The sequence below is a fragment of the Acytostelium subglobosum genome, assembly GCF_000787575.1.
Source record: "Acytostelium subglobosum LB1 DNA, scaffold: scaffold27, whole genome shotgun sequence".
Taxonomy (NCBI): Eukaryota; Evosea; class Eumycetozoa; order Acytosteliales; family Acytosteliaceae; genus Acytostelium; species Acytostelium subglobosum.
In genome coordinates this window covers 424,874-447,771 of record NW_012236506.1, presented here as the reverse complement: position 1 = coordinate 447,771, position 22,898 = coordinate 424,874, and the positions used below count along the sequence as shown (strand labels likewise).

The 22,898-nt window shown below is 45.4% G+C and overlaps 10 protein-coding genes across 10 annotated transcripts; 5 read left to right on the top strand and 5 right to left on the bottom strand.

The window, feature by feature from the left end:
- Window positions 1-246: 246 nt before the first annotated feature.
- Window positions 247-1,398, bottom strand: SAMD00019534_105550 (hypothetical protein; the record flags this gene model as incomplete). The annotated part of the gene is made up of 1 exon (XM_012894393.1): window positions 247-1,398. A coding segment is annotated over one exon (1,152 nt), but the record flags the coding sequence as incomplete, so codon positions are not given.
- A 178-nt stretch (window positions 1,399-1,576) lies between these two features.
- On the top strand, window positions 1,577-4,154 carry SAMD00019534_105540 (hypothetical protein; the record flags this gene model as incomplete). Its single annotated transcript, XM_012894392.1, has 4 exons — window positions 1,577-1,705; window positions 1,781-1,888; window positions 1,953-2,410; window positions 2,498-4,154. The coding sequence occupies 4 exons, from the start codon at window positions 1,577-1,579 to the stop codon at window positions 4,152-4,154; spliced, it is 2,352 nt and encodes a 783-aa protein (XP_012749846.1).
- Window positions 4,155-4,199: 45 nt separating this feature from the next.
- SAMD00019534_105530 (hypothetical protein) lies at window positions 4,200-5,764 on the bottom strand (the record flags this gene model as incomplete). The annotated part of the gene is made up of 4 exons (XM_012894391.1): window positions 4,200-4,650; window positions 4,725-4,792; window positions 4,875-5,076; window positions 5,163-5,764. 4 exons carry the CDS (start codon window positions 5,762-5,764, stop codon window positions 4,200-4,202), a joined length of 1,323 nt encoding a protein of 440 aa, XP_012749845.1.
- A 465-nt stretch (window positions 5,765-6,229) lies between these two features.
- On the top strand, window positions 6,230-6,676 carry SAMD00019534_105520 (hypothetical protein; the record flags this gene model as incomplete). The annotated part of the gene is made up of 1 exon (XM_012894390.1): window positions 6,230-6,676. One exon carries the CDS (start codon window positions 6,230-6,232, stop codon window positions 6,674-6,676), a length of 447 nt encoding a protein of 148 aa, XP_012749844.1.
- A 687-nt stretch (window positions 6,677-7,363) lies between these two features.
- SAMD00019534_105510 (hypothetical protein) lies at window positions 7,364-9,422 on the bottom strand (the record flags this gene model as incomplete). Its single annotated transcript, XM_012894389.1, has 7 exons — window positions 7,364-7,623; window positions 7,688-8,038; window positions 8,105-8,273; window positions 8,344-8,610; window positions 8,678-8,808; window positions 8,870-9,002; window positions 9,084-9,422. 7 exons carry the CDS (start codon window positions 9,420-9,422, stop codon window positions 7,364-7,366), a joined length of 1,650 nt encoding a protein of 549 aa, XP_012749843.1.
- A 336-nt stretch (window positions 9,423-9,758) lies between these two features.
- SAMD00019534_105500 (hypothetical protein) lies at window positions 9,759-10,182 on the bottom strand (the record flags this gene model as incomplete). The annotated part of the gene is made up of 3 exons (XM_012894388.1): window positions 9,759-9,784; window positions 9,925-9,971; window positions 10,064-10,182. The coding sequence occupies 3 exons, from the start codon at window positions 10,180-10,182 to the stop codon at window positions 9,759-9,761; spliced, it is 192 nt and encodes a 63-aa protein (XP_012749842.1).
- A 1,182-nt stretch (window positions 10,183-11,364) lies between these two features.
- Window positions 11,365-13,364, top strand: SAMD00019534_105490 (hypothetical protein; the record flags this gene model as incomplete). Its single annotated transcript, XM_012894387.1, has 2 exons — window positions 11,365-11,371; window positions 11,548-13,364. The coding sequence occupies 2 exons, from the start codon at window positions 11,365-11,367 to the stop codon at window positions 13,362-13,364; spliced, it is 1,824 nt and encodes a 607-aa protein (XP_012749841.1).
- A 144-nt stretch (window positions 13,365-13,508) lies between these two features.
- On the bottom strand, window positions 13,509-15,078 carry SAMD00019534_105480 (hypothetical protein; the record flags this gene model as incomplete). Its single annotated transcript, XM_012894386.1, has 2 exons — window positions 13,509-13,676; window positions 13,735-15,078. 2 exons carry the CDS (start codon window positions 15,076-15,078, stop codon window positions 13,509-13,511), a joined length of 1,512 nt encoding a protein of 503 aa, XP_012749840.1.
- A 1,609-nt stretch (window positions 15,079-16,687) lies between these two features.
- On the top strand, window positions 16,688-20,945 carry SAMD00019534_105470 (hypothetical protein; the record flags this gene model as incomplete). The annotated part of the gene is made up of 4 exons (XM_012894385.1): window positions 16,688-16,742; window positions 16,904-17,503; window positions 17,582-18,889; window positions 18,961-20,945. 4 exons carry the CDS (start codon window positions 16,688-16,690, stop codon window positions 20,943-20,945), a joined length of 3,948 nt encoding a protein of 1,315 aa, XP_012749839.1.
- A 330-nt stretch (window positions 20,946-21,275) lies between these two features.
- SAMD00019534_105460 (hypothetical protein) lies at window positions 21,276-22,871 on the top strand (the record flags this gene model as incomplete). Its single annotated transcript, XM_012894384.1, has 4 exons — window positions 21,276-21,582; window positions 21,645-22,087; window positions 22,185-22,438; window positions 22,505-22,871. The coding sequence occupies 4 exons, from the start codon at window positions 21,276-21,278 to the stop codon at window positions 22,869-22,871; spliced, it is 1,371 nt and encodes a 456-aa protein (XP_012749838.1).
- Window positions 22,872-22,898: the final 27 nt, after the last annotated feature.

Here is a 22,898-nt window from a genome sequence, read left to right as displayed (position 1 = left end):
TGTGTTTGGTCTTTGGGATGAACTTAGTAATGAAGATCTCAACAAGTATGCCGAGTTGGCAGAGAAAGACCGAGATCGTTGGAGTGCAGAGTACATGGTGCACAATGAGATAAAGAACAAGTTGAAGAATGAACCATTGGATGACGAGTCATCATGCTCATCGTCATCGTCCGAGGAATAGTTCCAATCACAATCAGATTGATTGAATGCAATACCAGTGTATTGTAATTGTTGCGTTGTTGATTAAATACCATATACCATCGTTGTGTTGATACGACATTGAGTCAATACTTCATCTAAAGGCATTTCTTTGACAGCGGCAACAATGTTGGCAACCATTGGTATGTGTCCAGAGTGTGCGATCTTGCCACGGAAGGGCTCAGGTGTCATGTAGGGGCCGTCAGTCTCGAGCAGCAGTCGGTCGATGGGGACGATAGACAGCGAGTCGCGGATGGACTCACTGTTCTTGAATGTGATGCAGCCGGTGAAGCCAATGTACAGGTTGGGGAAGTGCTCCAGCAGCTGGATGGCAAAGTTGGCGTCGGATGTGAAGCAGTGGATGTGGATCTTCCAGTCCTTGGGCACGTTCTCCTTGAGCAGCTGTAGCGTGTCGGCCTCTGCCTCGCGACTGTGGATGACCAGTGGCTTGTTGCACTTGACGGCGGCGATCAGCTGGCGACGGAAGGCTTCCAGCTGCACGTCACGCACCGACTTGTTGTAGAAGTAGTCCAGGCCCATTTCTCCCCAGGCCACTGTCTTTGGATGCTTCATGCGCTCGATCAGCTTCTGCTCAATGTCGTCGGTGTAGTCTTTGGCATTGTGTGGATGCACGCCGTACGCTGCGTAGATTGGCGCGAATCCCACTAGCATGTCGGTGTAGTCGAGGGCGATCGGGTCGCAGCACACCTGCACACAGGCTTCAAACTGTGGCGGGAAGTTGGCCGCGGCAAACTGCGGGAATTGGTCCAGTGTCATGTTCATACGTATCAGAATCTGGTCGACGTGGACGTGAGAGTCGACGTACTTTGCATCGTCGGGCATGTCCACTACAGCAGGTGTCGAGTACTTGTACTTTGAAGGTTCAACAGTCTGTTGCTTTGACTTTGGCTTTGGTGTACAACATCCATCATCCGCCTTCTTGTTGTTTCCCTTCTTGCCTCCACCTCCTCCTCCACCTCCTTTACCTGGAGGTGCGCCACCCTTTGGTGGTTGTTGAGGTGCTGTTGATGAAGATGTTGAAGATGTTGAAGATGTTGAAGTTGTTGATGAAGTACTCATTGTTCGTCGATTGTAATATATGTTGTTGTTATTGTTGAAGTATGTATGTGTAGATAATGACCTTGTTGCAACTCTATTGTTTTGTATTAGTGTTATCCTACTTGCTAGACGCGACAGCATGTCTGTGTTCACAGTGAATGAATGAGTGAATGAGTGAGTGAGAAGTGGAAAGGAAGTGAAGTTGGACTTGAATGAGAAAAGAAATTGAATGGGCTTAAGCGCCACTTTAAGATCTTCACTTCGCGCCTACACAACTTAGATAGACATATACTTACTTAAAGCGATCTTACCCATATCGATGGACAACAGTTATCGGTTGACACCTCACAAGATCACATTATGTTCAGTCATCGATCATTATGTCAATGGTCAACTCAACCCAATTCAAAAGAAGTCTCTATCATTGTTACTTGTGAAACATATCAAGGTACATACATTCATTCATTTCGATCACTCTCATCCAATCAATCGCTCACTCACTCATACATTGAATGAACCATAGAACCCAAGCAACTTTAAAGAACCTCTGCTCGGAACATTCATTGATACAGAGCTTAGACAGGTGGCCAAACTATCAAAGTCATACTTGGACGATGATCTGATACAATGTGTATGTAATCGATTGATTGACTGTCCTTGCCAACTCACTCACTAAATCAATCGATTGATTGTAGATTACATTTGAGACTATTGATGACTTGAACGAGTTCTTTAGTAGCCTTGCTTTATTGTTTGAAGAGTCGAGACAGGATGAAGAGGATGAGGATGACTCGATGCAGACTGGTGGTGCACATATCAATGTCAAGAGTATACTTGGTATCTATGTCAAGAAGGTACTAATGGTATTCAACAATCTAATGTTTGATGGTTTAATACATCTGTACGAACAGATTAATGAATACATGAAGCAATACCATGATACCTTGTCATCATCAACATCAACATCGACGGCAACATCAGGATTAGGATCAAACATTACATTCCTTTCACCATTCGATCAAGAGAGATTTGCGATCCAAGAGATGGTCAGAGTCAACAACTCCATTGGCAAGGTTAACCCGATGAGTCTCCAGAAGGAGATTGATCAACTAAAGTCAATCCTACCAGATGTGAACAAGACAAGATATATCAAGTATGTCCATCGCGTCACCCATAGTATCAATCAATCAATCATTCACTCACTGACTCACTGACTCAATCAATCAATGATGTAACTTAGCCTCCTGACCAATATCGAACACATGGAATATGAGCAGTCTATTGAGGAACTACATAGATACTTTGATTATTGCAATAGTGACACGAGTCAATCAAATATTACATTCCTGCCATACGCTGTGCTCAACTTGTCAAAGGTGCACTTCCACTTTGGCCATTACGAACAAGCTTATCTCTCATTGCAGGAAGCGATACGCATTGCACAGGAACGCAATGATCACGCCTCGCTGGCATTGGCACTGCACCAACTGAGCAAGTTCCAACACAAGTCTGTTCTTCAATCATTTGACGATCATCACCTGTTCACTCCGCTCCGATCACATACACAACAGGACATCCTGGACAAAGGCATCAAGCGAGCTGAGGAGTTGGAGCTGTCTTCGCTGTCCTCACTCAACTACCTGTCAAGGGCCAAGCTTAATCTGACCAGCATGAGCACGGCTGCAGCTGACCCTTCGACTTCTGGTCAACCTGAGGCGATAACAAGGACGTCATCCTCCACGACAGCCATCCCTCCCTCCAAGCTCTGGCACGACATATTCCAACCAATTGAGAAAAGTCAACTGCTCAACAAGGACAGCATTGCGGGCGTCCAGCTAAAGGCGGCCGCCTGGGACATGCTCGGCAACGGCGACCTCTCAACATACTTCTCCGAGCTATCATTGCACCTGAATGGTGCGGCGTCAACATCAAACACAACAACATCACGCATCTCACTGGACTCCTCATCAAGCAAGGACTCAATTCAATCATATTGTCAAATGGCCGTGTTGGAATCCAAACGAGGCAATTACAACAAGTCCAAAGCAATCTTCCAACACTGCATCCAACAATTCCCCTACTACAATCACATCAAAACATCTCTTCCATTCACAATCAAGTCGGTCATGTTTGATCACTCACTGGCCATCAATGATCTTGAGCAATGTGAGCTGCTCATCGAGTCGCTGCTTGCCCTGCTCAATCCACTCTCGCCGGACGACTCTGAGTGCTCAGGCTGGCCACAGATTCTGACCACCTACGAGCGCATTGGCCAGCTATACCTTGCCAAACAAGAGTTTGACATATGCCACCAGTTCCTCAATGGCGCGATCGAGCTGGCCAAGGCATATGGTTGCACGGCAAATCTCACGCAGTTCCACATCCTGCTGGCCACGCTCTATCAGCGATGCAAGGGCGGCGACTTGGCCCACCAAGCTGGCCTGAACCACATGCTCTGTGCGCTGTCCCTGGCCGAGCAACACAACCTTCCCCGACACCTGGCCGAGGCCAATCTCCTCCTGGCCAACTCACATCTCCACACCAAGTCCTTCGAGAAGGCACGCAGTCTACTCGATAGCACCAAGCCTCTGGTGCTCCAGGACTGTATCCTGCACGCACAACTCAATCTCCTTTATGCAAAGTGTATAGTTGGTGTCGCCACACCATCACTCTCGAAACAGGAGCGAACTAGCAAACTTCAAGAGGCACTGTATTATATGACAAAGGCAATGGATGGAGCGAAACAGATTGGACATGTACAACTGCTCAAAGACATCTATCTGGATATGAGTGTTACCAACAATGATATTGGAAACATTGATCAAAGGAATCATTATGCCAAACTGTTTAGACAGTTGGTCACAGGTGGAAGTGCAGGCGTGGTCAACAAGGCGTGAGCCTTGCTTGGTATGTCCAACAATACAATCCTTTCATTCATTCATTCATGATGTAGTTGTTGTTGTTGTAGTTGTCGATGTAGTGGATGTAGTTGATGTGGTTGGCGCGGTCTCTGCAGCTACAACAACACCACCAGGCTGAGGTTGGTTTGATATGTATCCAATGCCATCGCAGGCTATGATGAATGTCTCCTCGCCTCTTTGTCGGTCTGGCGCAGGTGTGACTGTGAATGTACATCCAGTGAGCATGGTTGAGAAGTGAATCGAAGTTTGAGTGTGTAGGGACAGCGGTCCAGTCTTGATCTGACTCTTGCCTTTAGCCAACGCCATAAAGATAATCAATTGATCTTGAAGGTATTCGTCCATGCATCCTCCATGCAACAGATCATTCAACACTGATATTGCTGCAGTCTCTCCAACCTCCTCTGCAGGGATACCAATAGCACCATTAGCTGATCCACCATAAATACATCCAGTGTCAGTCTCTGCCATTATACTGTTTGATTGAATGGGTGAGTGATTGAGTGAGTGATGATGGGTAAGATTGTGATCAGCTGGCTGGACACTTACAAAATTGATACACCATCACCAAACGTGTACTTGGCAGTGTCCACTATATCCTCCACTATCTCTACCTTCTGCTCGTGAGTGACACAAAGAGTTAGTGAGTCTAATCTTCATGTCTGGACAATGTGGCGCGCGTCTACCAAACGAACATACCTTGTAATCCTTCTTTATCATCTTTTTCGCTGCGGTGAGCATTCGTTCTGCGACCTGTATTGATATCCTGGTCGATGTGAAGTTGACCCTTATAGTGATCTTGGTGAGGTTACCCTTGTTCATAATTGTGATTGGCTGTAGCGTTCCAATGATTGGTCGAGTGATCAATGTTACCAGTCCACCTCCTTTGGGATAGTATCCTCTGTGTGATTGAGTGATTGAGTGAGTCATGTGTCTGTGATGATATATATCTTGACATGTCCATGCACGTGTCTGGACAAAGCATACCTCTTCTTGATCTCCATATCTACGTCGATACCGAATCGCTTGGCCGCTGGGAAGAATACATGTTGGAGGTAGTCTGCTGCAGGACTGAAGTCAACATTGGTGCCTCCACCGAGTGTGAGCTTGATAGAGTGTGGCGCGAACAATAGACATGGCATTGACACTTGTATCAGCAGTGTAATGCTGCCAGCAGTGCCAGTGTCCGCCTCAATGTCGTGCTCCTTGATCAAAGAGGGTGATATTCTTGGATGATAGTATAAGGTGACTGAGCCCTGCTTGCTTCCGTCAAGATGGGCGCGGAACATTCGCGCGACCAAGTCAATGCCGGCCTTGTGTTGAGCCTTCAAACCTGGCTGATCTCTGTTGTGTCTGATCTTCTCGATGAGTATTGGCTTGGAGTAGAGTGATGAGAGGGCTACACAGTTCCTGAGTATCTGGCCTCCACCCTCCAGTATCGATCCATCTATTACAAACTGTGGACTCTTCTCCACCTGCTCCATTGATTGATCATCATCAGTCGTCGAGTCCTTCTTTGTATGTGAGGTGACAGTAGGTGTACCATAAGGTTTCTTTAAATGTGGCTTTGGTCTCTTTGTCTTTGTCATTTTTTATTAATAAGTAAGAAGATCTGATTATTTGTTTGTTTGTTTGTTCGATATCTGTTGTCTGAGTTTTGAAAATGATTGATTGATTGATTCATCATTGATCAAATGGATCACTAAAATCTGATCAACTTCCGGATTATTTCCCACAAACCATCAGATATCCCAACTTGGAAAGTATTATCTGTAGATAATAAACATCCAATAACTAAGAATAGTATATTGACTTCATAGTCACTAATGCAGAATCTGATAACTTGTGATTTGATTTTGGGGAGAAATTGGCTATTGTCTTCCCATCTTCATTACTAACCATCATCGTCGTAATCATTGGATGGAACATCACATTTTACCTCACACTCACAATTTTATTCATCATTCACTTGATTGATCACCTTGAAACACACACTTGTCAAGCAATCAATCAATCAAACAAACAAAGAAAGAAAGAAAGAGAAAGAAATAGAGATGTTTGATATACCTGAAGAAGTTACATGGGCCATTTTGGTAGCGATCATCATATATCTGATCAAGACGATATGGTTCACACCTCCCCCACCAGTCGTTGCACCAAGACCTAAGCCAGTATATGAGAAGCGCGATTATACATTGGAGGAGCTGGCTGGATACACTGGCATAGACGAGACAAATGCTATATTCATCGCTATCAAGGGCAGGATATTCGATGTCAGTCCGAAGCGATCGACCTATGGACCAGGTGGCGACTATCATGTCTTTGCCGGTCACGATGCCACACGCTGTCTTGCCAAGGCATCGTTTGAGAAGTCTGATCTCAACCAACCAGACACATCATCACTCACTCCCGACGAATTGGACGCACTCAACAACTGGGCATCATTCTTTGAGGAGCGATATATACTGGTGGGCAAGGTCAAGCCAAGCTCTTCTGAATAAAGTGCTTCATCCCTTCATTCAGTAAAGGTATTCGTCGTCGTCGTCATTCACACAAGGTGTGTAGCCGAGCGACCGCTACACTCATCATGATGAAGAAGAAGAGGAACAAGAGGTAGTCTGTTGTAGTGACTACTGATAAGATATTGTACCCGACACAGGACATATAAGTCTATTTATTATTTGATTGATTGATCAATCCAATCCATCCATCACTCTTCAATTTGTTTGTTTGTTTGTTACAGAGGCAACAACAACAACAACATCATTGTGCAACGGTCGTTGCACCTTCTTGGCGAACTCGTCTGGACTCCTCTCTAGTTTGTTTGTTTGATTGAATGTTATAACTGAGAAGGACGCAATGTGATTGATTGATTGATTGTTAGGGATACATTGATTGACTGATTGATTGATTGATTGAAGTGAACTTACATACTTTAAAAAATACCATAGTATTACTTAGGCGTGAACACTATGGTGACGCTTTGAGTGATGGATGGATTGTTGGTTAGTGCTGCCCAAGTTTCCTTTGCATACAACTATGTATGATTGCGAACACTTGGAGCATGCTATTGATCACTAATCCAGAACTCTCCTTCCATGTTATCCACTCTAAATCAATGTATTTATGGGTTCTTCCAGAAACAACTTGGAATGGTGAGTGGTACCCTTTCACACTTCACTTGATCATCACTGATGTGGCAGTTGTTGTTGAGCCCATAGTCCACGAACAAAGTGTTTAGCATCATCCTTTGTTATCTTGTCATGACAAATATTGTATTTCCATTGCCATATTAATAATTCATCAATGATGTTTGTGATTGGCTTTGATTCTTCTTGAGGTATTGACAATGCATCCTTGATCTCATGTCCATCAAGGCAATACTGTTGGTTGGCCATCTTCTCCAGACTATTCTGTATCAACTTCTCAAACTCAATCCAGAATTGGTCTGTTCGTCATCAGTTAGTCAGTCAGTGTACCAATCATTCAATCAATGAATCATTCAAACATACCTTTGTTGAAATCTGGACTGTGAAACTTAAGTTTGAAGTGGACTGATGATAACCAGAGACCAGCTTGCCAGTATTGATTGTGACGTAGCCATTCTAATAATGGACGAAGTGATGTCTCGAATTGATCGGGATGGTATAGGGTGTCGGGACTGATCATCAACATGCTTGATACACTCTTGGCAATGATCTCTTGTGATTGAATTATTGATAGAACAGCTCTAATCTCCTTCTTTGGCAATTTGAAATCCATCAATAGTTGTTCCATATTGATATTATCTGATTTTCCATACTTGATATATAATGGAAGTAATAATGAAGATAGTATTATCTCTTTCTCAAGATGTCTTGGAACTGATAGATTGTTGTTGTTCTTGTTGTTGGTCACAGTGAGATGGTTGAGTGAGTCTAGCCACATACTCATCTCCACCGGTTGTTTAACCATGCTATCGAATGGGAACACGGCATCTACCAAGCCCGTACCGACCAAGTATCTATAATACTGTATTGCTCCAGATTTGAATGATGACATCATACTTGTGAACTCGACATATATCCTCTCCTTGCTCACTTTAAGTTCCAATGATTTCTAATATTTGGTTGATTGATTAAGTGAGTGATTGATTGAATGAGTGAGTGGAATGATCCAGAGTACATACTCGAACATCACTGGATGTCAATGATTTGTAGAGTGCTGGATGGATTTGGAAGTTGAAGCGAGTTGCAAAGCGAATGACACGAAGTGCGCGAAGAGGGTCTTCCAGGAGAGTGATCATGGGCTCAAGTGGTGTGCGCACTATACCTTTCCGCAGATCATCCAATCCCTTTCCAGTATAGTCCTCAACCATGTACGTATTCAGATTGAAATATAATGCATTGATTGTAATATCACGTCGATGTGCATCAGATTCCAGTGTGCCAGCTGACTAAAGGAGTGATTGATTGAGCGAGTGAGTGCTGAACCAAGTGATGGACCGAGGTGCAGTCACTTACAATCTTTGGTATCCTTGAGTGTTGGTCGTAGTCCTCTGCTCTGAGGCCAGTAAAGTCAAAGGTACATCCATCAATCTTGATTGCTGCTGTTTCCAGATGCTTGGATTTCTCAGGGTTGCTCCTGATGAGGTCTATGTATTGATGATGTTGGTCAATGAACTCGATCGCGAGTAGCAATCATAACAAACATACACTTCTGTTGGGATAGTCCCTTCTCGACACGGTACCTCTCGATCAAATCGACAAACTCACGTCCAGTGATGCCATCAATGGCAATGTCAATGTCATCTACTTTCTTTGGATTCGCCGAAGTCGTCGTCAACAACTGATGTCATTGTCATTGTCATGTGTGACATGGTTAGTGAAGTGATTGATACCTGACTGAGCGACGCGTCCCCAAACCTACCTTGTCACGAACCCATCCACCAGAGACACGCAAATGAATGTTGCCTCCATAATGGCTGGCTACTGATTTAAACATATCAAAGAACTGTTTCTCTCTGTTACTCAATCTAGACACTACAATGGCACTACTTGCATCAAGTTCCTGTTGTTGGGGAACTAATAATCTTGGCTCAGTCTGTGCTGTCTTTGTCTTTGTCTTTCGTGTTGTTGTAGTTGTTGTTGTATATTGTCTATGATTGATTATACTGTTGATACTACTGCTGTTGATGCTCCTGATGCTCCTGATGCTGTTATGTTGTTGTTGCAATTGATGCCAATGACCAGGTCGCAAGACAAACATTGAAGATACACCTGTTGCTGTCAATCGTGGACATGTTATCCCACGCAGGTTATAATGTATACCCAATCTATACATAATCCTCAGACTCTATCTACCTATCTATCTCTCTATCTCTAGTCTTCTTCTCTTCTGATTGTTGTTGTTGTTGTTGTTGTTGTTGTGTTGAGTCAAATGAGACAACTCATGGTATCAAGTTCACGAAAGTTGTTGATGTCGGGCGAAAGGTGGTGTGATGGTCACACGTAATGACTTTGTACATGGTGACCAAGTCTAGTCTTGTCTACTACTACAGTTGTCCTTCAATAATTTGTACTATCTTTATTTCATCTAGACTAATTATACTCCATCATCGTCGTCTGCCCCTGTTGTTTGGTGATTGATTGATTGAATATGAATGAATGAATGAATGAATGAATGAATGAATGAATGAATGAATGAATGAATGAATGAATGAAAGGGTCAGTGAATAAGGCGTGAATGTACAAGGACTTCACCAACATACCTGACATTGATAGTAGATCAAATACTGATATAGCATTCTTTGTAATTCTATTGATTGATTGAATGATTGAATGATTGAATGAGTTAGTGTCATCATCACTCCAAGGATTGAGTCATGATGATGATGATTGATTGGTTACCTGTTTCTAATGTTTAAACTCGATGATGTGAAGCCATTCGATGGCTGTAATGTAGATGATGATGTTGATGCAGTGGCCATTGGTGTAGCTGTAAATGTTGTGTGTTCAGTCTGTGACATAAATGCGCTCCTTTTGCTGTTGTTGTTTCCTACCAGTCCAACGAATGAACCAGTCGATGAAGTCTTTGTAGTTGTGATACCCACTCTGCTCTTTGAAAGCATCAGTGGTCTTGCTGATCGCATCAATATTCTTGCTCCACTTGTCAACATCTCTCTCTCTCTATATTTCTCGTCTTGTATGATAATGATGATTGATTGATGAGTATACTTAGTCCGTGATTGAAATCAGATTCTCTATCAAGACGAAAGTGTGAGAAAACGATGACGAAAGTGTGTGTCTGGACTCGACAATGACACACAGGAATACCATGGTTAGAGAAGGACCAGGTCTTGACATCTGATGTCCAACCAAATCAGGTTCATTCAATCAATCGGTCCATCAATGGATTGGATCAATGAATTCAATCTATCAGATATTACAGAAATATCTAAACAATCAAATTTGGCTGGATGAATGAGTAAGTATAAAATTGAAGTTAGGCTTGGTCATAAGAATGAAAGAGATATTCAGATGTAATGTTTAATCAAAGGTCACAATCTTGAGGTCGATTTGGAAAGATATTCCAACAAACTTCCTAATTATTTAAGATTAAACAAGTTTGTTGTGTTTTTGAACCATAACCAAAGTTATAACTATTATAGATTGTATTTTTAATTAAACATAGATTGATTGACTGATGGGTACAGGACTTCTATCCACAAACATGAAGACTCCATCATTCTTAATCGCCTAACTCTGGCAATCAAAAATCAATCATGGATAGAATAGACACCTGTGCCTTTTGTACTTTGCTCCATCTCACAATCTAATTGTCATTGTTGTTGGTTGTTTTTTGTTTGAAGGTACAGCTGTCAAATCATTAATAAATATTATTTGTTGTTATAAAGTGATTGTTTGATTGATGTAATACAATGAATTCATCTGTTGTAGTATGATGACCAATAATGAATGTTAAACGTTACTATGATCGTGCCCAAAGACGAAGGATGGGAATCATAAAAAATTAAAAAAAAATAAGACGAGCACAATACTCGACTCGTGAAAAATTGACAACAAAACAATGTACTCGTCGTGCCGACACACACATGAATGTCTTTGTTCAATAGTCTATTGTTGAGTCCATCCTACTAACTACGAGTACATATATATATACACTCTCTCTTGAAGAAGAATACATAGATATGTCAGGTAATTTATCAATCAATATATCTCTCGAGATTATATTATATATATCATTCATTCATTCGTTCATCGCCGAATGCGACTTGACTATGAATCACTCAATCATTGAACGAATGAATGAATGAATGATCAATCAAACAAACATACTAATATTCATTCACATAACAATCACATATATATAGATAAGAAGAAATCAAAGTCAAGCAGCAGCAGCAGCGACAACAGTGATCTCTCTATTAAGCCAGAGAAGACTCCAGTGTTGGATTGTTCAAAGTGGCCATTGTTGTTGAAGAACTATGACAAATTGATGGTTAGAACAGGACACTACACTCCAATCCCAATGGGACACTCGCCCCTCAAGCGTCCCATCAAGGAGTACGTCAAGTACGGTATCATCAACCTGGACAAGCCATCGAACCCCTCATCTCACGAGGTCGTCTCGTGGATCAAGAACATCCTCAAGGTCGAAAAGACCGGTCATTCTGGCACACTCGACCCAAAGGTCACTGGCTGTCTCATCGTTTGCATTGAGCGTGCCACCCGTCTCGTCAAGTCGCAGCAGAGCGCCGGTAAGGAGTACATGGGCATCGTGCGTCTGCACAACGCCATCGACGACCAGAGCGAGCTGTCCAAGGCCGTCAGCACTCTGACCGGTGCGCTGTTCCAGCGTCCACCCGAGAAGTCTGCCGTCAAGAAGAGATTGCGTGTCAGAACCATCCACCACTCCAAGCTGCTCGAGTACGACCAGGAGCGCAACCTCGGCCTCATCTGGGTCGACTGTGAGGCTGGTACCTACATCCGTACACTGTGCGTGCACATTGGTCTGTTGATGGGCGTCGGCGGTCACATGCAGGAGCTGCGCAGAGTTCGTTCCGGTATCATGTCCGAGAAGGAGGGCATGGTCACCATGCACGACGTCAAGGACGCTCAGTACGAGTACGAGAACCAGAAGGATGAGACCTACTTGCGTCGCGTCATCCAGCCACTCGAGGCCGTGCTCACCAACTACAAGAGGATCGTCGTCAAGGACAGCGCCGTCAACGCCATCTGCTACGGTGCCAAGCTGATGATCCCAGGTCTGCTCAGATACCAGGAGGACATTGAGGTTGACGACGAGGTCGTTTTGATCACCACCAAGGGTGAGGCCATCGCCATCGCCATCGCCAAGATGACCACCACATCGCTGGCCACCTGCGACCACGGCATCGTTGCCACCATCAAGAGAGTCATCATGGACAGAGACGTCTATCCCAAGAAGTGGGGTCTGGGCGAGAACGCCAAGAAGAAGAAGACAATGATCAACGAGGGCACTCTCGACAAGTTTGGCAAGCCCAACGAGAAGACTCCAGCCAACTGGCACAACAGCTACGTCTACTTGGACGGCAGCAACACCAACACTAGCAACGGCAGCGAGGAGTCCATGCAGGTCGACACTCCAAAGAAGGAGGAGTCCAAGAAGGAGGTCAAGAAGGAGGAGTCAAAGAAGGAGTCCAAGTCAAAGAAGGAGGAGCCAAAGGAGGATGAGGAGATGGAGGAGGAGAAGCCAAAGAAGAAGTCATCCAAGAAGGACAAGGAGGAGGAGAAGGAGGAGAAGGAGGAGAAGTCATCAAAGAAGTCCTCCAAGAAGGACAAGGACGAGGACAAGGAGGAGAAGACACCAAAGAAGTCATCCAAGAAGGACAAGGACGAGGAGAAGGAGGAGAAGAAGGAGAAGAAGGAGTCAAAGAAGGAGGATAAGGAGGAGAAGACACCAAAGAAATCCTCCAAGAAGGATAAGGATGAGGACAAGGAGGAGAAGACACCAAAGAAGTCCTCCAAAAAGGACAAGGAGTCAAAGGATGAGGAGAAAGAGTCAAAGAAGGAGAAGACCCCAAAGAAGGAGTCCTCCAAAAAGGACAAGGAGGAGAAGGAGGAGAAGTCATCCAAGAAGGACAAGAAGCGCTCACTCGAGGCTGAGGAGTCTCCAGCCAAGGACAAGAAGAAGAAGAAGAAGGAGTAAGCCTATCCATTCATCATTCTTTGTACTCACCCGTCCGTCCGTCGGTCCGTCCATCTGGCTGCCTGCCCTGCCTAACAGGGACAACGCACCATGCCATCCAAATAATAAACAACACCATCTTTATCTCTATATTACAATTGGCGTTTATTGTGAAGGAGTTGTGCCGTCCTCAAAGGTGGCCACTTTGGCCTTCAGCTCATCAATGTTATAAGTATCGGCCAGGTGTCTCATCTGGTCCATGTTGGCCTTGTTAGCCACATGTACCAAGTACTTGGCACACTGTTCCTTCACTTCTTTGATCAAGTAGCGGTCCTACATGTAAGTATGAGTTAGTGAGTGATTGATCAAACATGCCAATGGATACACATACTGAGAGTGATAGTAGTTCCAGCAGGTCGATCTGTCTGAACCGCAGCTGTCCGGTGTAGAGATAATGTACAATGGCGCGGAAGGCGTCGTAGGTTGTGTCGGGTACGTGGATGATGTCCTCAACAGTCTCCTTCATTCCACTCGTGATCATTGCTTTGAAGTGTTCATTGCGCGAATATAATATACATCGATGTGCGTGTATAGTCCTGCCATCAACCTTGAACTGGATATCAGAGTACATCGGGTTGTCTACCAGTTGGCCAAAGTTAGACGCCAGTAATGATGATGGTGATGTTGGGTGAACCTTTGAGACGTTCTGACCGCTGCCGCTGCCACCGCCGCCACGTGTTTCCGTTGCAGCTGACACCTGAGGCAACTGATATCTATGGATGTCATTCTCGTTGTAGTCGCTCTGGCCGCCAAAGACGTAGATGTTGTCATTGTAGATGACACCCGCTGCAAACTGTCGCTTGGATGGTCGGTTGGCAAGAGTTACCTCGCGCCACTCGAGCGTGGTCGTGTCGAATCGAAGCATACTATCTGTCAGATTCTTGAATCGCCCGCCAAACTGGTAGATCACACTGCCGTGTGCGACTGTGACGGCGCCCCGTCTGATAGTGTGCCGGCCCGAAGCCGATACAATGCCTCGCCATACTAGAGTGTCGAGGTTGAGCTCATACATGTCGTTGGGGCACACCAGACCATCGTAGCCGCCAAAGACATAGATGCGAGAGCCCACCAACGCCATGCCATGATACTGTCGTCCGTGAGGCACTGGCGACACTTGAGTGTTCTGCACTGCCACGTTGGTCCACTCGTTGGCCGCAAAGTCGTAGCGCAGTACATTGTTGTAGAAGCCTTCGTTCATGCCTCCAAACACATACATCGCGCCTTGATAGATCACGGCGGCATGGCCCCAGCGTGCCTCGGGTGTATAGCCCTGCGCAGGTACCATCTTTGTCCATGTGTCGTCGGCGGGCGCGTAGCGCCACAGGTCGTTGTAGACATTATCGGCCGAGCCAGTGCCAATGCCGCCAAAGATCCAGAGATCGCCGGCATACGAGACGGCAGTGTGTGAGTGGCGTGCTGGAAGCTTTGTCGTGTGTTTGATACGCTCCCAACGGCCTGATCGCAGATCGATGCGGCTGAGATCGCCAAGGTGTATGCCTCCAAGTCCATAGCCTCCAAATATCCACATGATGTCGCCAATCAATGTACAAGTATGAGCATGTCTTGGTTGAGGCACACGACCATCCACCTTTACAGAGTGCCATCCTTCCACATCCAAGTCATCCGAGTCAATCACATAGTTTGCTATTGTTGTTGTTCCAAACATATCCGTCATGGTAGTATTCTACTGATTAAACATCAGTGTGTACGCACGAGTAATGTTTGATTGATTGATTGATTGTTTGTTTGTTTGATTGGTAGATTGCTTGAATGTTTGATTGATCGTCGGGAGAGTGGGTTTGTGTGTGAGTGATTGTTTGATTGATTATTTGATTGATGGTGGTGTGAGTGATTGTTAGAGATCAAAGAAGGTGCCCTTTCATCATCATTTTGAAGATACCTCCCATTTACACATTCATGTGTAATTAGGTTCATTCTTTCATTCATGATTTATTATGAATCAGATAAAGTCCGATCACTGGTATGTATCTTGGACAGTCAAAACGATATAAAGGTTGACAGTGCCTTGTACTACAATAATGAAGAGTAGTCCCTGGCATCGAATGATTGAAGCGACGAACATTCAGTCTACTCACCCATGGTGGATCTTCACACTACTTAGAGATATGGAAAGATCGAGAAGGAAGATGAAGAAGTAAATGAAAGAATCAAATAACTGTCATTTGTTGTTAGAGGAACCAGCCCCCCTTTGACAAAGATCTTTGGGAGGGTGCCCAGTCGCGGCAATGAATGACTACTCCGATCCAAAAGCCATGCGGACTTGACCTACTTACTGTCATGGTAAAGAGGGAACTTCATCCAACAACAACAACAACCTACCACAAGGAAGGGTTATATTATTAATATTATTGTCAATATATACAATGCTTGATACCGGCAACAGCCCATTGATATGGGAGTGGAGTGGAAAGATGGGCAGCGACTTAACAAACTTCAAGTGTCTCTCAGTCTCTTGCGTGTTGCGCACCACGCATCAGATTCAAACAAACCAATCATGTAAACAAATCACGTGTTTTGATCAAAAAAACAGCCACTGGACCGTGGTCCAAATTATCTTGATAAGTGTGGTGGCCCGATATCCTCCAACAAACCCCCGATGCCATAACTACCGTCCATCAATCCCCTGATCCTTTGGGGTGCACCTACACTCCCCATCAATGTCCCCATCAGTGTTCAATACCATTACCAATCTCTTTCAACCTCTCATTCAATCCATGCCGCTGGCTGATGGATGGGGAGTAGCAGTGCAACAACAACAAATAAGTTAGCGTCAATGGGGGACGGTCTTGATAAGGAGGTTTGGATCGGACTCTTCCAACTTCTCTCACTTCTCACTTCTCACGCTACCCCCTTAAACCATGCCCCATCACAATTAGACCAGACAGAATAGCATCAGCTGCCGCCTCGGCTAAAGACAGCGGGGCTGATTAGATTGATTAATCCCTAGAAACCCATCAACTATCCACGGAAGGATGGATGGATTGTTGACACTAAACGTGTCCCATCCCGCAACAAACATTCAACTTGCAATCAGAGACAGAACATACTATTCGTACCGTTACATACATACAGACCATACTTATTATTTATTTATTCTATATTTGTATCATAACCATAACATTTTGCCAACCAAATTTGGTTGTGACCATTCCAATCCATCCATTCATCCAACCCAATCTTCCATCTATCCACTCATTCAATCAATCAATCAATCAATCAATCACCTTCCTTAACTTTACACTTCACCACCAAAACACAAAAGAATGTGCCGACGCATCTCTCTTGCAACACTTGTAATAATATTATTCTCGTTCATTGGTATGTCACATGGCTTGGAACTCGTCTGGTAATTCGCCAGACGACATCACTCTGCCATCTCGTGCCATCCATCGGCCACCCAACCCTCCCTCAACCCTCGCCCTCGCACTCTAACCAGCGAACCCCCAACTAACCTTTATCCTTTGGAACACAAAAACAAGCAGACACGCATGCCGCTTGGAATGCACTGACAGTGCCTGACTACCAGGCCAGCACTTGTCCTCTTAATTTGTACTATGTTGTAGTTTATAACACAACCGAGGCGAATCCTACATTCCCCGTCACTTCAAACACCAATGCTTTGTCCATCCAATCACCAACACTGGTGGGCCGTGATGGCGATAAGTTCTTGGTGGTCTCTCGTGCTAGCTCTGGCACACGTGGATTGACTGGCGAGACCATGACCTACGTAGCCCAGTCACAACAGTTCACAACTGTGAACACATGTGATCCGCCAACGTCCCAGGTCACACTGTCTACGCCAGTGTACAATTATATAACATCAAAGGCAACCTCATACTTTAACATACAGCCCAACTCTGTATTCAGGTTCACCTGTAGCTCGACCAATCCACAGGTACAATGTCTTGTGACTCTAGTCCAACCTGACTTGGGTCTTTATAAAGTTGAGTTCAGCCTATTTGTCATCAAGCAGGCGGGCACCACCAGCACCTACTTTGACTCTGCCACCATAACCATAGCAGCCAACGGATACAACTACTTCAATGGGTTGGTCAAAGGTATTGGCAAATTGACAACACGTAAGTAACAATTCGGTATGCGGGTAGGAGTGATCCCCCAACTCACTCACTCTCTTACACACTCAATCAATCAAACAGAGTCACCATCAATCACTATTGTACCATATTATTACCAACCACCTCAGTCTTCCACGGTACATCATAGCTTTGGCATGACTGGACTTGAGCTTGGAAAAGGACTTGTTGGCTCTAGTAACTCTCAGACCTCATCTGGATCAATTACCTATGCATCCAACTCCCAACCACTCGTTGGCAACCTTACCTCGGCCATCTTCTACGGACGATCAACCTACAGTACACCAAACACGACACTCTACATCAATTATGTTGATGGCACGAACACCATTCATACTGATCAAGTGGCCACATTGATCTACACACCCAAGGACACCAGTGCAGCGTTAAGTTCGCTATCACTGGAAACCAGTGTGTTGGATCTGCCGTCCAATTTCCAACTTGGCAAGGTCGAGATCCTGAGTGCACTGGATCATTCGTTCACCATCACAACTTCAGGCCAGACCGTGTACCCTAACCCTCCACTGCCTTATGGTTTAGCCAATGGCACATTCGCCTCGGCCAACTACGCCATGGACTACTTCTTCGCCCAACAATTCACTGGCAACACCATCAACACCTTGTCCTACAGTGGATCTACTAGTAACAAACAATCCAACAATGTGTTCAAAGCCATTAGTACTGCCGACCAATTGATGCCGTTCATGTGGGACGTCACCATTACACCGATTGGCACCTACACCTATGTGGTGACAATTACATTCAAAGATGACTTGAGTGGAATGATGAAGGCAGTGCTGTCCCCACAATGTACACTGACCTCTGCCGACCTTGTCGAGGGCTCTGTAACCAATGGTGTAATGTCCCGCGTCTGCATCTTCTTGTCCACACTGCCACAGTCCCTCTCCATCATCGACTATAGCAGCAACAAAGTGAACATACCAGTCCACACGCCATACCGTGGCGCGCCATTGGTTCAGGAGTTCTTATTAATGCCCTCCGTTCCATCAATTGTGAACTGGTCACCAAGTGATATCACAGCCATCAGTTTCCAGAACACCACCAGCGATGTGTCCACTGGTCCATCAAACAATGTGTTGTACTTTAACGTCAGGAATGCACAGACGTCTCTACGGCCTAGAATAGCACTATTGTTTGATCAGATGTCTGAATCATCATTGACTTTGGACAACACATTCGAAGGTGCTTGGGACTATGTACGCCAGATGTATGCCGTCCCATTCACCATTCCAGCCAGAGTGTTCACCACCTTCCTACCATACGCCATCCTCTCCAACGTTGGTTCCATCACCTGGCAACATCTCTACGGTGTCTATGGAGCACAAAGTCAAGCAACAGTCACATCAAAGAGTATGAGTCTATGTCCCGTCGCTCACTCACTCGATCGATCACTAACACACCTAATTCAATCAATCAATTAGATGCTGACATGATGCCACCCTTGATCGCCAAGGTCAGCACATCGACAGAGACCAACTCGGTGAATGCATGGTTGATCACTTTGGAGGATGATGTCAATGGATTCAAGAATGGATACATTAATGTAACTTCTAATCTAGATCCATTGGGTCTTCGTTTGGACTTTACAGCCACAGCCAACTTGGTATCAGGTTCAACTTATCGTGTTGTGTTGCCAGCCAAACCAAACTGTGTAACTCAGACCTACACAATCTCTGGTATCTCACTGACTGACAATAGTGGCTACACTTCAGCCACGAATAACCCAGGCCTCTTTGATCCCTTGATGCATATCGGACAAGACCCATCAGTGTACAACCCATCAATGACTATAACCTGTCCGACTGCACCCGAAACCTTGCCACCAACACTCGACTCCTTCACAATGACCCCGACCACCATGAACGTCCGAGGCTTCCAACGAACAGTATCATTCGCTCTCACAGTCTCGGACACTGGTGGCAGTGGTGTATCTAACATCCATGCCCCCGTCATTTACCTGTCCACACTCAATGGCGAGACTATCTCGTCAACAGCTATCGAGCAACAGCGTGTTGGAAACTCAGTCAAGTACGCCGCCACGATCAATGTACCATATGGCTTTGGTCTAGGCATGCCTTACATCTACGCATCAGTCTATGGTATTATGGACAACAGCTTCAACCTGCGTGGATACCCCACAACAGAGTTGTCCGCGTTGTTCTCCTCAGTGATCAGCATCGTCGACACCGAACTGACACCACCAGTAATCGAGTCCAATGACCCTATCTCAGTCCTGGGTGGAGATCTGACCATCTATGGCCGCAGCTTTGGCTCCAACCTGAACGGCAACCCATCGCTCACTGGCAACGTCCTCTCCAACAACAGCCAATCAGTCATTGGAACATACTCACAATCAATGTCCGTTCATGTTGTGGCCGTGTTCAAGTTGCCGTCCAACTACAACACGTTCCGATTCCAAGTGTTCAATCCTTTCCCATCCAACATCATCACGATCATTCCTTACGTGCCAGAATTGCCACCCAGCGACTATGAGTGCTCGACTTCCAACTGCATCTTTGGCAGCTGCGTGGACAATCTGTGCGTGTGCGATGCGCTACACACTGGCGCCAACTGCACGTCCGAGATCTCAAACACTACGCGACCAGATGGTAACAGCACCGAGCCGGCGACCAACCCCGGCTCAGGATCATCCACATCCAGGATTGAGATCCACTCGATACGCGAGGTGTCGTCCACTGGCGAGTTGGTGCACGAGTACAAGATAGCCAACTGGACGTTCTTCAACTACACGACCAATGATGAGAATCACTTTGTCTACTCTGCGCCGCTCCCCGGCAGGACGACGACCGTCAATGTGACCATCCAGTTCTTTGTGTCGAGCGCCATCGTTCACTTTGCTGGAGAGTCGCTGTACATGTCGCCCGGCGCCACCAAGTTCTCGGTCAAGTTCGACACCTACTCCTTTGCCTCTTCAGTCAACGTGCTGCAGGTGTTGTTTGGCGTGTCGTTCACAGACAATGGCCCCATCTGTGGCAGCTCGGGCAGCGAGGCAGAGAAGGACAGCGTGCAGATGACACTCAATGGCAGGGTGCTCTCAGGCTCCTTCCATCCCAATGGTGAGGTCGATGGTCGTGTTGTTCGCGTGAACAATGAGGTGCTCAACGCGACAAAGGATGCATCAACTGTTCAGGCGCTAATGGCAACGAGTCTGCCATTCTTCACGGACTACGCGGCGTTGGATCCTAGTTGGACGATACTTGTCGAGACCAAGGGATCGGGCTGTGGCAACAGTGGACTGACCAAGATGCAAAAGGTTGGTATCATTGTAGGATCAATCGCCTTCATGACATGTGTTGTCATCGCAGTCGTCTACACCATTTGGCGCAACAAGCTATCCATCAAGAAGAAGAAAGAGATGGACAATAGATTGAACACATTCCAATAAACATATATATATGATTCACTCTTTGTCTCTCTCTCTCTCTATCTCTCTCCATCTCTCGCTCATTCATTGTACTTCTTGATGCAGAAGACAACGTGGCAACTTGTTTCCGCGCGGAAACACAAATACACACACGCACTGCTCGAGTTAATTTCCAAGTTGTGGCGCGCCAAACACAGATCTACTTCTCCCACTTCAACTTCAACTTCAACACTTGAACACATAGTATTGCTTACTTACTTATATATATTCATAGAGATAATTACATATACAGATTTTTATTATTGAATAATAACATTCAACAATTCAACAACAAATAACAATTTATTAATAATGAGAGAGATTGTACATTTGCAGGTCGGCCAATGCGGCAACCAGATTGGAACAAAGTTTTGGGAGGTCATCTCCGAAGAGCATGGCATTGATCATGATGGATCACATAAAGCCACAACCGATGCACATCTTAGCAAGTTGCAATTGGAAAGAATCAATGTGTATTACACAGAGGCCCGCGACCAACGTTATGTCCCACGTGCCGTCCTCGTCGATCTCGAGCCAGGCACTCTGGACACCATCCGAGCCAGTGACCTCGGCAAGTCTTTTAGACCAGACAACATGATCAATGGCCAATCAGGTGCAGGTATGTATGCCCAAAGTCATTCAAGTCATCTCGTTCATTCACTCATTCAATCGATCGTACAGGAAACAACTGGGCCAAGGGACATTATACTGAAGGAGTAGAGTTGGTTGATAGTGTACTGGATGTGGTGAGGAAGGAGGCAGAGGCATGCGACTGCCTGCAAGGATTCCAGGTGACACACTCGATTGGTGGAGGCACGGGCTCAGGTTTGGGCACGTTGCTGATCGCTAGAATACGTGAAGATTATCCAGACCGCATGATGTGCACATTCTCAGTGGTGCCATCGCCAAAGGTATCGCTTGCTGTCACTGAGCCCTACAACGCCACACTGTCCGTCCATCAACTGGTGGAGAATGCCGACGAAGTCATGTGTATAGATAACGAAGCACTCCACACCATCTGTTCCAAAACACTCAAGCTTGCGCAGCCCACCTATGGTGACCTCAACAAACTCATCTCAACAGTCATGAGTGGCGTCACATGTTGTCTTCGTTTCCCAGGTCAGGTATGTATACATGCACATTCATTCATTCATTCATTCATTACAATCAACTCTAACTCCAATCAATCAATCAATCAATGATCATATTATCAATCAATAGCTTAACAGCGATCTGAGGAAGTTGGCAGTCAACCTTATTCCATTCCCACGTCTTCATTTCTTCATGGTCAGCTTTGCTCCACTGTTCTCTTCGGCACAAGCTTCTTACAATAGATTCAGTGTTGCTGACTTGACAGCACAGATGTTCGACCCAAGCAACATGATGGCTGCATCCGATCCCCGCAATGGAAAGTACCTCACTGCCTCAGCACTCTTCAGAGGCAAGATCTACACCAAGGAAGTCGACGAAGCAATGTAAGTCACATCCTCGACAAGATCCACTCGCACACTCACTCACTCACTCATTCATTCATTCGCTAGGCTTTCAATCCAGAACAAGCAGTCTCAACACTTTGTTGAGTGGATACCAAACAACATCAAGTCATCGATCTGTGACGTGCCACCTGTGGGCCTGCCAATGTCTGCAACGTTCATTGGCAACTCAACATCGATCCAGGAGTTGTTCACACGTGTCTCATCACAGTTCACCAAGATGTTTAGACGCAAGGCTTTCCTTCACCCATATCTCAATGAGGGCATGGAGGAGTTGGAGTTCACCGAGGCCGAGAGCAACATGAATGATCTCGTCTATGAGTACCAGCAATACAACGAGATGAATGGCGATGACCACAGTGACAATGGAGGAGAGGAGGAGCCAGTCGGTGATGGTGAGAACAATGAGTTCTAGGCATTCACTCACTCATTGTCGTTGTCA